The following is a 13,852-nucleotide window of genomic DNA, read 5'->3' on the forward strand; positions in this document are numbered from 1 at the left end:
TGAAATGACCTTTCCTTATGTCCACTATAAAAATGGATTATATTAATCTAGATTACCTAACAGATACTACTACAACAGCTGAAGGAGAGACTGATGAAACCAACTTCATGGGACAAGGAATAAATGTTAATGAGGAACTTTTACAATCAACTGTTAATGATTATTACAACACTTTAAAAGATGGTAAAAAATATGTTACTCCTATTGGTCCTGACTTTTCCAAGTTTACACTAGATAATAAAGGAATACTGCAACTGTGTGGCTCTCCAGATATTGAACTTATACATTTTCATACTTGGAAACCCCTAGCATTGTCTACGATAGCTAGGCGCTATGGTGGTATCAGGTCTTGTAGACTATGACAACCGACAAGCAAAACTTTCTGCAAAGTCCACTAAGGTTCTTCAAATAGTGGGGAGGTAACTTGGTGTAACAGCAGCTGCCATAGATGAAGATAATTTGGTCTTGAGGACATCTTGCCACCTATGATGATTTTATAGGTGCCACCCTTGGAGTACAGGTATAGATAATTACGAGGCCTTGACAATGCAATGCAAACAATGAGGGGATCACTCATCAATAATGTAGCCAAGCTAGAAGAGCGTGACAAGCAAATTAGCAAAACTAAACTTACTGAATGCCTAGTGTTTGTTTATCGGTAGCAACCACAGCTTTATTACTATAACCTACCACTTGGCGAGTCTTAGGTCCCGTGTTACTCAGCGACATGTACAGGCCTATTTAAGTACATGTTTTTTGTGCATCAAATGCTGTGGCTGCACCAAAGAAGCTCATGTTTAAGTTCTAATTGAGTCATCCATTCTTTCAACGCCAGGTCGAATAAAACCTTCTGATATATTTCAAAAGAATTTTTTCCAAGCATTTCTGGTTTCTTGTGGTTGCTCAACCTTTGGACAATGAAAGCATCACCAGCATTAGGTTCACATGATCATCTCTCCTCTCATTACACTCGATAGAGCAAAGTAAGATCAAAGCCAGCTACTTCACAGTGAAACACTGCTGACTTCTTTAAAAAAGCGTGTGCCACTGTAAGGAATGCCAAGGACATGGTTACCTGCATGCAGATGTCAATCTATATTTGGAGAAATAGAAAATTAACCGCAAATTTGTTCATATACCAGCTGATTGTTTGGATTATGATGCATTTCATGCTTGATTCTGTGGTAGTGGTGCACTTGGTCAGTGAATTCCCTGATATATCTCTGAATTTGAGTGTTGCGGCTCCACAGGCTCTACACGTTTGCTTGGGGATGCACCAGAAAATGTCCTCAATGTATAAAAGGATCTAAGGCTTAAATTGGATAAAAGACATGAACGTCAACATTGTAGCAATTTTGTGCAGCCGGAAAGAGAGCTTTACAAGCCTTGGGGGGATCCAGGTTGTAATTATAACTGGAAGAAACATTTCACTCACACAGTTACTCACATCGCCAGACAGAGCAAGTGTCACTGTGGTAGTATGTTCTTTGTGTGGTGTGTTCAACAGTTACTCACATCGCCAGACAGTCCAGGTGTCACTGGTGTAGTATGTTCTATGTGTGGTGTGTTCAACAGTTACTCACATCGCCGGACAGTGCAGGTGTCACAGGTGTAGTATGTTCTATGTGTGGTGTGTTCAACAGTTACCCACAACGCGGGACAGTGCAGGTGTCACAGGCGTAGTATGTTCTATGTGTGGTGTGTTCAACAGTTACCCACAACGCGGGACAGTGCAGGTGTCACCAGTGTGGTATGTTCTATGTGCGGTGTGTTCTATGTGTGGTGTGTTCTATGTGTGGTGTGTTCAACAGTTACTCACAACGCAGGACAGTGCAGGTGTCACCGGTGTAGTATGTTCTATGTGTGGTGTGTTCAACAGTTACTCACATCGCCAGAGAGTGCAGGTGTCAGCGGTGTGGTATGTTCTATTTGTGGTGTGTTCAACAGTTACTCACATCGCCAGACAGTGCAGGTGTCACCAGTGTAGTATGTTCTATTTGTGGTGTGTTCAACAGTTACTCACATCGCCAGAAAGTGCAGGTGTCACCAGTGTAGTATGTTCTATGTGTGGTGTGTTCAACAGTTACTCACATCGCCGGACAGTGCAGGTGTCACCGGTGTAGTATGTTCTATGTGTGGTGTGTTCAACAGTTACTCACATCGCCGGACAGTGCAGGTGTCACCGGTGTAGTATGTTCTTTGTGTGGTGTTTAACAGTTACTCACATCGCCGGACAGTGCAGGTGTCACCGGTGTAGTATGTTCTATGTGTGGTGTGTTCAACAGTTACTCACATCGCCAGACAGTGCAGGTGTCACCGGTGTAGTATGTTCTATTTATGGTGTGTTTCAACAGTTACTCACATCGCCGGACAATGCAGGTGTCACTGGTGTAGTATGTTCTATGTGCGGTGTGTTCTATGTGTGGTGTGTTCTATGTGTGGTGTGTTTAACAGTTACTCACATCGCCGGACAGAGCAGGTATCACCAGTGTAGTATTCACTGCAGGCGCAGCTCACTGTTCCATCTGTACTGTCCCTACAGGTTCCGCTGTTTTTACAATAACCCGTTTCTAGTTGACACTTGGCTGCAAAGACAAGAGGTTAACATATCAGCTACGTACATGGGCAGTGTGTACATAGGGAGACAGGTCATAATCGCCCCTTTGGTTTCGCCATGAACACCGTAAGTGAGGATTTTAGCCCAGTTGGTGTCCATCGTCAAACAAATGATATAAAATCGGTTTTGCATGATTTAACATAGTCCATATTCAGACATTTTCAATACTGACACAATGTCAATTCATTAATAGCACATATGATTATTTTTTTTGGCATGGAATCACAGATGTACTCACAAACACAATCTGAAACGTTGGTGCTCTTGGTCACGATGGTTGAACGCATACCAAGGCAGACTTTACAAGATGTCTTCCCTGTCTGGTCCTGGTACTGACCGATGTCACAGTCCTGGCAGGCTTCTGTCGACGTGTTGTGTCTTGTGCCGGCTGGGCAGGGCTCTGTAGTAACCAAAGAGGATCCGACTGACATTCATTAAAACTGGACACGTACTGGTGATCATGGATGACAAGTCGCTTTTATCAAGGTACTTTTTTCATAGGCGTGAAGTTGCCTTCAGCAACATGCTCATGGGTTGTTATCCATTATTGAGAAATGTATCTTGCCTTGATGTTTTACTACAAATGGATGACTTTCATGATTCTGTGCGAGGAACACCTAGAGTGTCTCATCCTTTTCTCAGTAGTCATGAAGTCCCAGCTACAACTAAATCAAAGTCATGCGAAAGGCTACACCTGAAGGTTAAGTTTAGAGGTAGAACATGCTCTTTTCCCAGTTCATCTGCAGGCCTGATACACAAACGGAAGAATACGTCGATCACTGTCACAATTATCAGTCAATAGATATAGTAGATGATGACTCACCACATTTCCCTAATTTCTTCACAAGGCCAGACCCACATGATATTGTTGGTGGAGTGAGTGAGTCGAATGTGATTCCGGCAGCAGTCTACAACTCAACATGTTTAGATCTACTACCAGAACAATGTGTCTAGATATACTACTGGAACAGTGGTCCAGATCTACTACCAGAACAGTGTGTCGATATCTACTACCAGAACAGTGTGTCCAAATCTACTACTGGAACAATGTGTGTAGATATACTACTGAAACAGTGGTTCAGATCTACTACCAGAACAGTGTGTCCAAATCTACTACTGGAACAGTGGTTCAGATCTACTACCAGAACAGTGTGTGTCTAGATATACTACTGGAACAGTGGTCTAGATCTACTACCAGAACAGCATGTCCAAATCTACTACTGGAACAGTGGTTCAGATATGTTACCAGAACAGTGTGTCTAGATATACTACTGGAACAGTGTCTTGATCTACAACTGGAACAATGTTTCCAGATCGACTTTAAGAACGGCGTTTTTAGATGTACTCACCAGTGCTGGGGTAACAGCAGCATTATCATATAGAGCCTGTACCAGCACAGATTCTGGACTTCTACTCACAGTGCTCTTCTTATTGGTAAGTTTCTCTCTGCCAATTGAATAGTGGTTATCAACAAGATATCAACACTGTTATGTTGTTATTGTAATTAGTGTCCGTGGCAGTAGATGTGGTAGTGGTAAAATGTCGAATGAAGTAGTTGCCAGATTGTTACAGAAGTGTGATTAAAGTTACCTCCATTGGAGTTTCTTCACAAAAGAAACATACTTGGTCGTTCGAGAAGTTTCGGGATCGTACAGTTTCTAGAAGGCTACCTTGCCTGTACCTGTATAAAAATGATACAAGGGCAATTCGAGGCCATGTAACGGCCTGACTTCTGTGTCCTATGTTGGCAAATTATATATACCTACACCACTTCGGTCTTTGCTCCCACATTAAACTGACACGCCGTGATATAACTGGAAAACTGTTAAAAGCGGGGTTAAACCCAACTCGCTCACTCACTCACTATATACATATGTATACAGTAAACTACGGTTATAACAAACACGCTTATAACGAACTTACGGATATAACGAACTTACTGTTTTGTTCCCGACTATTTGCTGTAGTTATGCTGTATATATGTTTGTAATGAACTACGGTTATAACGAAATAAAATTATAGTCCCCTTGAGTTCGTTATAACCGTACTTGACTGTATATACATATACATACATTCGTATATTTATACCCAGTGCGACTAGGATACCTATCTGAAAACACGAAATTCCCGCCAGCTTCAAACACTATTCCGGATTCAAGAATAGAGCATGGAGCTCTTTCAAGACATTTGACAGTGTCAAATTCTGGAAATATGTGACTGCATATATTGTAGAGCCTGTTATCTGCCACATTATGTTGCCTGCTGTGAATTGAAACACTGTGTTTGAATTTAATTGGATAATTATCCAATGATTACAGTATTATCATTTACTTATTTCATAATATGGTTCACCTCGCAACAATATGATAACAAAAGAATGTTACTGGTTATCGTTCCCAAAGTTACGGACAATATTTGTTGTTGTTGACTCAATATAAGGATGCAAGGAGTAGGCACTTACGGTAGATTTGACGCCGAGATTTGAGCAGTGACTGTTCCTCCTGTTTGTCTCTTACTGCGGGTCCCTCCACACGGAACGAGGATGATGACAACAATGTTGGCACAGGAACTGTCCTGGCAGAGGTCCGGGAACTCGTTGGCCCAGTTGAGAATTAAGACATCAATCTGGAGACGGATTGTGTTTTCTATAAAGTCCTTGTTGACACAGTCTGTTACATTGAATTTCATCTCCAACTTCACTGTCACCTGCGCTGGCGCGGGGGTAGTACCTGAAGCAAAACAAGGCAAACCTCTGAAGAGACACAATAGAGTGCCATTATGTAACACAGGTGGATCAAGTAGTGTACAACTATTTCAAAGATGAAGGATATTGTGTCTACTAGAACCATCAACAGTGGGATACAGTGCCTACTTCAAAAATGTAGGCTGCTGAGTCTACTGGAACCATCAACAGTAGGATACAGTGCCTACTTCAATAATGTCGGCTGCTGAGTCTACTGGAATCAACAACAGTAGGATACAGTTCCTACTCCAACAATATCGGCGGCTGAGTCTACTGGAACCAACAACAGTAGGATACAGTTCCTACTTCAACGATGTCGGCTGCTGAGTATACTGGAACCATCAACAGTAGGATACAGTGCCTACTCCAACAGTGTAGGCTGCTGAGACTACCAGAACCATCAACAGTAGGATACAGTGCCTACTTCAACAGTGTCGGCTGCTGTATCTACTGGAACCATCAACAGTAGGATGCAGTGCCTACTTCAATAATGTCGGCTGCTGAGTCTACTGGAACCATCAACAGTGGGATACAGTGCCTACTTCAATAATGTCGGCTGCTGAGTCTACTGGAACCATCAACAGTAGGATGCAGTTCCTACTTCAACAATGTAGACTGCTGTGTCTACTGGAACCATCAACAGTAGGATACAGTTCCTACTTCAACAATGTAGACTGCTGAGGCTACAAGAACCATTAACAGTGGGATACAGTGCCTACATTAACAGTGTAGGCTGCTGTCAACTGAAACTGAGGAGTGTAGTCTGCTACATGCTTTACATCACAAGGTCTGTATGGTTCTACGCCATCGATTACCTACACACCTGCATGCAGCACTCACTCACCTGGGACGTCACCTACACACTTAAATACAGTATTCACTCACCTGGGACGTCACCTACACACCTGCATGGAGCACTCACTCACCTGGGACGTCACTTACACACCTGCATGCAGCAATCACTCACCTGGGACGTCACCTACACACCTGCATACAACACTCACTTACCTGGAACGTCACCTAGACACCTGCATGCAGCACTCACCTGGGACGTCACCTACACACCTGCATACAACACTCACTTACCTGGAACGTCACCTAGACACCTGCATGCAGCACTCACCTGGGACGTCACCTACACACCTGCATACAACACTCACTTACCTGGAACGTCACCTAGACACCTGCATGCAGCACTCACCTGGGACGTCACCTACACACCTGCATACAACACTCACTTACCTGGAACGTCACCTAGACACCTGCATGCAGCACTCACCTGGGACGTCACCTACACACCTGCATACAACACTCACTTACCTGGAACGTCACCTAGACACCTGCATGCAGCACTCACCTGGGACGTCACCTACACACCTGCATACAACACTCACTTACCTGGAACGTCACCTAGACACCTGCATGCAGCACTCACCTGGGACGTCACCTACACACCTGCATACAACACTCACTTACCTGGAACGTCACCTAGACACCTGCATGCAGCACTCACCTGGGACGTCACCTACACACCTGCATACAACACTCACTCACCTGGAACGTCACCTACACACCTGCACGCAGCACTCACTTACCTGGGACGTCACCTACACACCTGCATACAACGCTCACTCACCTGGAACGTCACCTACACATCTGCATGTGCATACAACACTCACTCACCTGGGAAGTCTAAGCATGTCGTTGATCCTGTAGTTGCTGTAGTCTGACCAGAGGGGCAGAAGTAGCAGAAGTCGCTGACGCTGGGTTCCCGAATCTGACCGATGGGACACGGATCACAATTTTTAGTTCGTAGATTGTACTCCTCACCCTCACGGCAGTCAGCTGTGGACAACCAATTGTAATTACACAAGCTGCTCATCTCATATTTAGATTTATGTTGTAAATCTTGTTGTTTAAAAACACAAAGACCTTCACTTGTACAGTGTTTGATACCACGTAAATTGCATCACGATATCGTTGCAGGAGGTTGTTTTTCCTGACATTTAGAGGAGTGAAGAACGTGCGTTACAGTTATAAGCCACTTAAACAGTTTCATAGGGTACTTGAGACAACAGCAGAGTTAACTGTCATATCACAAGAACTCTCAGCTGTAACATGGATACATGCGTACACAGACGTATCCTCAAACATACCGATACATTGGGCTTCGGTCGTGGCGTTTGTGACAGAGAGTAATGTCGTTTTGCCGTCAACACACTTGATACAAGATGTCTTTCCTCTGGTCGGTTGGTAGTACCCCTTGCCGCACGCCTGACAACCCTTGCCCTCTTTCCTGTAGTTGCCTGGCTGACAGTCCACTGAAACAGAACCGACCACTCTCATTATGCCCACTGTCAAGTTGATACATGCTGCTAGTTTCCTGTCCATCGCATGGCAGTATGCTGTGCTGAATCAGGCAACAACAAGCACTTCCTTATTTATGCAAATTGTGTGAGAGGCTAGTGCTGCACGTAGGGGAGGTTCACATTATTACACTTTTCGCGAACACCTGGAGTCACCATTGGCTTTCATTAATCAATTCATAAAATTGTCATTGCTTTTGCCTTATAAGCCCAAAGGAATGTGTTTCGGCGAATAATTAAGAACTATTATTCTCTGGTGTTGCTGTAATACCATGAACTATTATAGTTGGAGCAGGAGGACACAATAGTTCAGGGCAAAACTATACTATATTACACTATACTTGGGGTGGAGAAAAGATATCAAATTTAGGAATAACGTTGTGTTGAGATGGTTTTAAAACGAAACATTTAATAAGCTGTGCCTTGAATTGAAAATGCATGAACAGGGCTAACGGACTCTTCCATCTAACTGGCAGTACTCTTATGTTAAAAGAAATATTTAAGTTTTAAACATAATACAATGCCACTAAAATGGATATTTTATTATTCATATAGGTCATATTTCATTATCCGTTCAATATGTGGTTATCCATAAACCCACGCAACAATACGTAGGATTTCTAAATTCAATTTTTTAATAATTTTTTTTTCATTTAAACAAGTGCATTGTGGGTAATGCAGACAAACGTTTGGCCGGTTTGATGTCGTTGGTTATTGTGAGTTGAGGTGTTTTCTGTTGTTCAAGTTGCAACTCTGTTTTAAACACAAATGCCAGGAGATTGCAGCAACTGCAAGTCTTGGAATAGTGTGCTTACTGAGCCTGTGGTGTGATGGTGTGGTGGAGAACAAAGTGTGGCAGTCATTAATACCAGACAACAGATTCATATTTACGGAACATTCAGATTAAATGAGTGAGTATCATATTCTGCTACTTTTAGCAATATTCCAGCAATATCAAAATTGGGGAAAGACGTGAACTTCACACATTGTAACCATGTGGGGAGTCGAACCCAGGGCTTGGGATTACGAGCGACCACGTTTCCCACTAGGCTGACCCCGCCCCGAATATATTCAGAAACATAATTAATGTAAACTATCATCTTCGCTGATTCTTTGTTCAACCTTTAGGTACTTAAATGTACTTAAATGAAAAAAAAGGTTTTTCTCTCCAAAAAGCATCCAAGTATCAACGAACATCAAAATCCGTTCAAAGAGAGATATATTGCTGGGTCTAGCAAATGTACCACCAAATCACTGTCTTAAAGATTAACCATAATCATATATAGAATCAAGGAAGGACTTTATATTCACAGACAGTATTTGAAACAAGTGGAATTAAAACCTTGTTGATTCTCAAAAACGCAAAGGATTTGCTTGACTTTTCACAAATTCAGAAAAGAACCAAGTTCAATTCTGTCAGGACTGATTTTCAACTTTGTACACTACCATCTAACATGACAAACTTATGTGACAACTTTATTTCCTTCTTTATGGGGCTTTTGTGACCAATCATGGTGACCATAAGGACAAAGTTACATATTTGTAACCGAAAGATTTGATTGTTTCGAATTACGATCTGAGTTTTAAGACGTCACAGGGAATGGAGGCAACTCCGAAGTTGGAAGGCTGGTTCGATGGGTCCTGTGTGTTTGGTTGCGGTAAAGTGGGCACATTGTAGGCATTTTGGGTCAGGAATTTTGTAAATATGATTATGTTAAGTGAGCAACATGTTAATCTATCCAACAAATGCATAATATAAACCTGACATTGCCAAATTCAACAATAGTGTGCAGTTATATCGAACCATGCTAACATGTCTAAACCACATGGGTTAGCCTGAAATGGTGTTACATGTTTTCGTTAGTTTTACCTGAGAAGCACTTCAATTGACTGTGGGTTAAATTATTATTATTATCAAAGGTAATTACATTCAACGTAAAGTTTCAGTATCTTGCATATTCAACATAATTTTTGAATATCGAAACATTTTATTTGTTTTAGCTTGAACCGACGACTAGATCAAGAATACAATGTACAAAACACTGTGGTTTAAACAAAATTGAAGATTAAGTGAAAAATCGAGTACAAGAAACAATGCCCTTTTGTTGTGCCTACACTATTTATCTTCAGAGGTTCAGGGCAATGTCATGTGAAGTGTACTGAGAAAACAAAAGTGAAATGTTAGACTTCCTCATTGAAAACATCTATGTAAGATTTGGGGGCAGTACCAGTTCCTGTCTCAAAGATGAACCATTATTCACATTACAATCGAGGAAGGACTTTCTTTACTTGAAGTTTTGCAATCTCAGGGAAAGAACCAAGTTCAATGATGTCAACAAAATGTGTTTTTGCCACCATCCCACACGACAAGGATATTGAGAAACTATATTCAAATGCAAATGACCAAAATCGATGCAATGTCCTATTTTGACTTGTACGATATGGTCCTTCAAACACTTAACTTTTGCATGTGTTTATGACGCGTGTCACCGTTCGGGCAGAATACGCTCACTTTGGTATCGTCACTTTATTTGATAATGATTCATAAACACATACTCTTGATGCAGCTGGAATCGATAAAGGGTTTGCTTTTAGATTCGATCATGAAGAGGTTTAGTCACTTTTATTTACTTATGATCGGATTATTTTTCTTATACTGTAAAACTAGAAGTCAAACCTCACAGCAGAGAAAAAATGAATAGCAGAGTGTATGTTGTTGCAGATGCCTTATGCCAATACCATATACTTGCATAGTAAAATTCATAATGATGCAAAAATTGGGTAAAAAGAGGGCACAAATTACCTTGAAAACATGTGTTTCCTTACACTTAAATGACTTTAGAAGAAAGAAAAACATAATCTGAACTGTCGAAACTGTTCTAACTCTATCCTGCTAATAAGGAGCTGTTTGGATAAATATGCAGCTGTATCTAAACTGTTGTGACTATATCCTGCAGCTGTATCACGACATGACCTTGGAGCCACTGAGTATTTCCAGCTGAATGTACCTAGGTCACAGGTGTCTTGTTGAGTAGCTCCAACGTCACGTGTTGTCATGCCGGTGGGGCACTTGAGACACTCCTGGGTGGTTCCTGTGTTGTTAGGCAAGAAGGTGCCCAGGGGACACGAGATACACGAGCGTGACGTCACATTGAGGTACGTTCCAGCCCCACAGGAATCTGGAAGGACATCAGATGGGGTTAGATATATAACGTGGACTCTTACATATCTGTTCACAGACTGGCCGAGATGGGAAAAGAATGATTTCAACCAGAGGTCATTTATGAGTCCGATAAACAAATGGAAGCAATGGTGCTTATGTTGAGTCCGCTTTGTTTGTCAGGATTAAAGAATGGTCTTTAGCATTGGCACAACAATTAATACTACCCAAGGTTTGCAGCACTTGTGTTTCGATACATACTTAGACAATCTGAGGCTGTACTTGATCCTGTGGACAGTGTGGTATATCCCGTGTCACATTTTGTACACTGCGTCTGCCCTGAGTTAGGCTGGTATTCCCCGACTGCACACTCCTGACAGGTGTTGGCCTCTGACCGGTACTTCCCCGCAGGACACACCTCTGAAATTACACGAACTTCCACTTGTCGATCATGTTTTTACAGGAAAGTCTTTGGAGAGTAGCATCACAGTGCATTTATAGGATGGTGGAGGTAGGTCAGAGGGAATCAGGGAACGGTACTACATATACTTGGTGAGGTTCTTATTGAAAAGGTCAGCTTATAATAAAACATAAAGTGCTTTTGCATTTTGTCTTTTCAGGGGTCGTCATGCATAACATGTTCAAGGGGGGGGGGGGGGGGCGCATCCAAAAATATGACAAGGATTACGGGAAGGTAAATATTTTCAGTACAAAAGTACATAAGTGCAACAAAACAACAGAAACTGAATGGTGCCCACTGTAACATATCACTTACTCAGATTACAGGCGCTCTGGTTAATGGAAGCTTCTGTTTGTGTAGTCTTGTCAGCATCACACTTGGTGCAGTTCTCCGTTCCAATACTGCCCTTGTAGTAACCTTTAGGACACGGCATGCACGTGTTTGTCTTATGGGCAAAGAATCCCTCCACACAGTTCACTGGAATATAAGGTGGACTGCCTGAACGACAGCTCTTATGCAATCTGTACATGAGGAATATATATTCTCAACAATTGTGACCCCATGGACCCAGCCATCTGACTGACGCCATCTTTATATGTGGTCTGGAGCAAGCCTGCACAGCTGCAACAAATTGATTCAGTTTGTGAGGCTCTTCAGGACGCTGGCGTTCATCAATGGAAGTTGAATAGAGTGTAAAACACGGAATCATGCAAAAGCAGTCTAAAACCATCTCACTAAAAATATCTGGATACCACAGTTTTGTGTGGACGGGCGTTATCATGTTGGGATTCAAAATGACTGCCAATCCTACAGGCAATGGGCCCCCGACTGGCCGATATTACCATAACGGACCCCTAAGAGTTGACCATTAAGATGAATGAAGATATATTGGTCGACACTAATGACTTCATATTGCCTGTCGCTATAATGTTTGTGGTGGGGTTCAGCAGTCATCTTGAGGTGCATCAATGAACAGCGACTCGTGAACATCCAGGAAGGATAGGTGGTCAGCAACCCATAGTTGTTGTAAGAGGCGACTAACGGGATCGGGTGGTCAGGCTCGCTGACTTTGTTGAGGTAGGGGTTGGGGAAATCAAACTATATTGCATCCCAAAAGGATGACGTCATTGAGCAAAACTATACTGAATTCGAATCCAATTGCAGTTTGTTCAGTCAGTGTTTGTGCTTGCTGATGATGTGAATCATTACCCGGGACTTTTACAGTGCTCATGACCGCCCACGATCATGACGCATTTTCACAATATTGGTTGCCTGTGCAAATGTCATAGTCTTGAAATCACAGTAACTTTTTGGGCTTGCCATCTGGCGCTACTGAATACTACTGCCATAAAAAAATACTTTCCATCATTTTCTTACGTAACAGGGATATGGATAAGTGACAAAAGGATGGAAGCAAACTTTCTGAAGGTTAATCATACAGTACTGGTGGGCACAGAAGTGACACAGTTGTCTGAGGATGGCGTTGGTGCCCTAGGAACTACCTCCCCCTGTGATCTTACTTATCTTTGGTAACATGGGACTTTCATTACTGACATAGTTTCTTTAAACTTGTCTAAATTTGATTATTATTCCCTGGGAATAGATGATGTGATGTGAACCATATCCCATGCTACAGGCTTATCCCAAAACATATTCAAACCACTGTGTCCGTGCCACAGAAGTCACACAACTGTCTGAGGCGGGCGCTGATGCCCTAGGGATTGTATCTGTCTCAAAACATGATCAGTCCTTGAAATGCGTCATATTCACATGTCCACCTGTTGCAAAATACTACAGTCAAACAGAACGATCGCTGTTTCACTTCCTCCGTCATGTTCATCTGAAGTCGATGCCATATCGCGGCCGTCGATTAACGTTGGTACTGTATTGCAATAGCGTGTATGACCTCCAGCTGCCTCAATGCATGCTGTGATACGCCGCCTCTTCGAAAACGTCAGTCTTCTGATGACGTGGACTGGAATCCGTTGCCACTCGTCGCTCAGGGCCTGCTGCAATTCTTGTCTGTTGACGGGAGGCTGATGGCGTGCTCTAATCTGTCAGACAAGATGGTCCCACAGATGTTCAAAAGGATTCATATCGGGTGAGTGGGAAGGCCAGGGCAAAACCTCAACGTTCTGCTGGTTTAGAAAGTTCCGCAGTCTTGCAGTATGGGCCTGGCATTGTCCTGTTGAAACAATGTCCCCTTCTGTTGGTTTTGTAAGAACGGAAGCAGAACTGGCTGCAACGCTTGGTCTCTGTACTGCACAGCGTTCAGGTTTCCCTGTATAATCACCAAATCAGTCTTCTGATCTCCACAAATACCGCCTCACACCATGACACCTCATCCGCCGAATGGATGGACCTCTCGAATACACGCCGGAGCCAAACGTTCCCCTCTGCATCGATAAACTCGTTCTCTGCCGTCATTTCGAAACAAGTTAAACCGACTTTCATCAGTAAACAACACTCGACGCCAATATCACACTTGCCAGCGTCGAACCTGCCT

The 13,852-nt window shown here is 42.7% G+C and overlaps 1 protein-coding gene across 1 annotated transcript in view; it reads right to left on the bottom strand.

The window, feature by feature from the left end:
• Positions 1-13,852, bottom strand: part of LOC124121087 — a 175,968-nt gene that overhangs the window by 6,471 nt on the left and 155,645 nt on the right. Inside the window, exons 62-71 of the mRNA XM_048392794.1 lie at positions 11,662-11,823; positions 11,148-11,306; positions 10,735-10,905; positions 7,517-7,681; positions 7,044-7,205; positions 5,079-5,346; positions 3,967-4,063; positions 3,441-3,525; positions 2,856-3,017; positions 2,463-2,585 (exon numbers count right to left, since the gene is read on the bottom strand). Of these exons, the coding sequence (XP_048248751.1) occupies positions 2,463-2,585; positions 2,856-3,017; positions 3,441-3,525; positions 3,967-4,063; positions 5,079-5,346; positions 7,044-7,205; positions 7,517-7,681; positions 10,735-10,905; positions 11,148-11,306; positions 11,662-11,823 (1,554 nt within the window). The remainder of the gene's footprint in view (positions 1-2,462; positions 2,586-2,855; positions 3,018-3,440; positions 3,526-3,966; positions 4,064-5,078; positions 5,347-7,043; positions 7,206-7,516; positions 7,682-10,734; positions 10,906-11,147; positions 11,307-11,661; positions 11,824-13,852) is intronic.

The sequence above is a fragment of the Haliotis rufescens genome, unplaced genomic scaffold (assembly GCF_023055435.1).
Source record: "Haliotis rufescens isolate VD_foot unplaced genomic scaffold, xgHalRufe1.0.p SCAF_11, whole genome shotgun sequence".
NCBI lineage: Eukaryota > Metazoa > Mollusca > Gastropoda > Lepetellida > Haliotidae > Haliotis > Haliotis rufescens.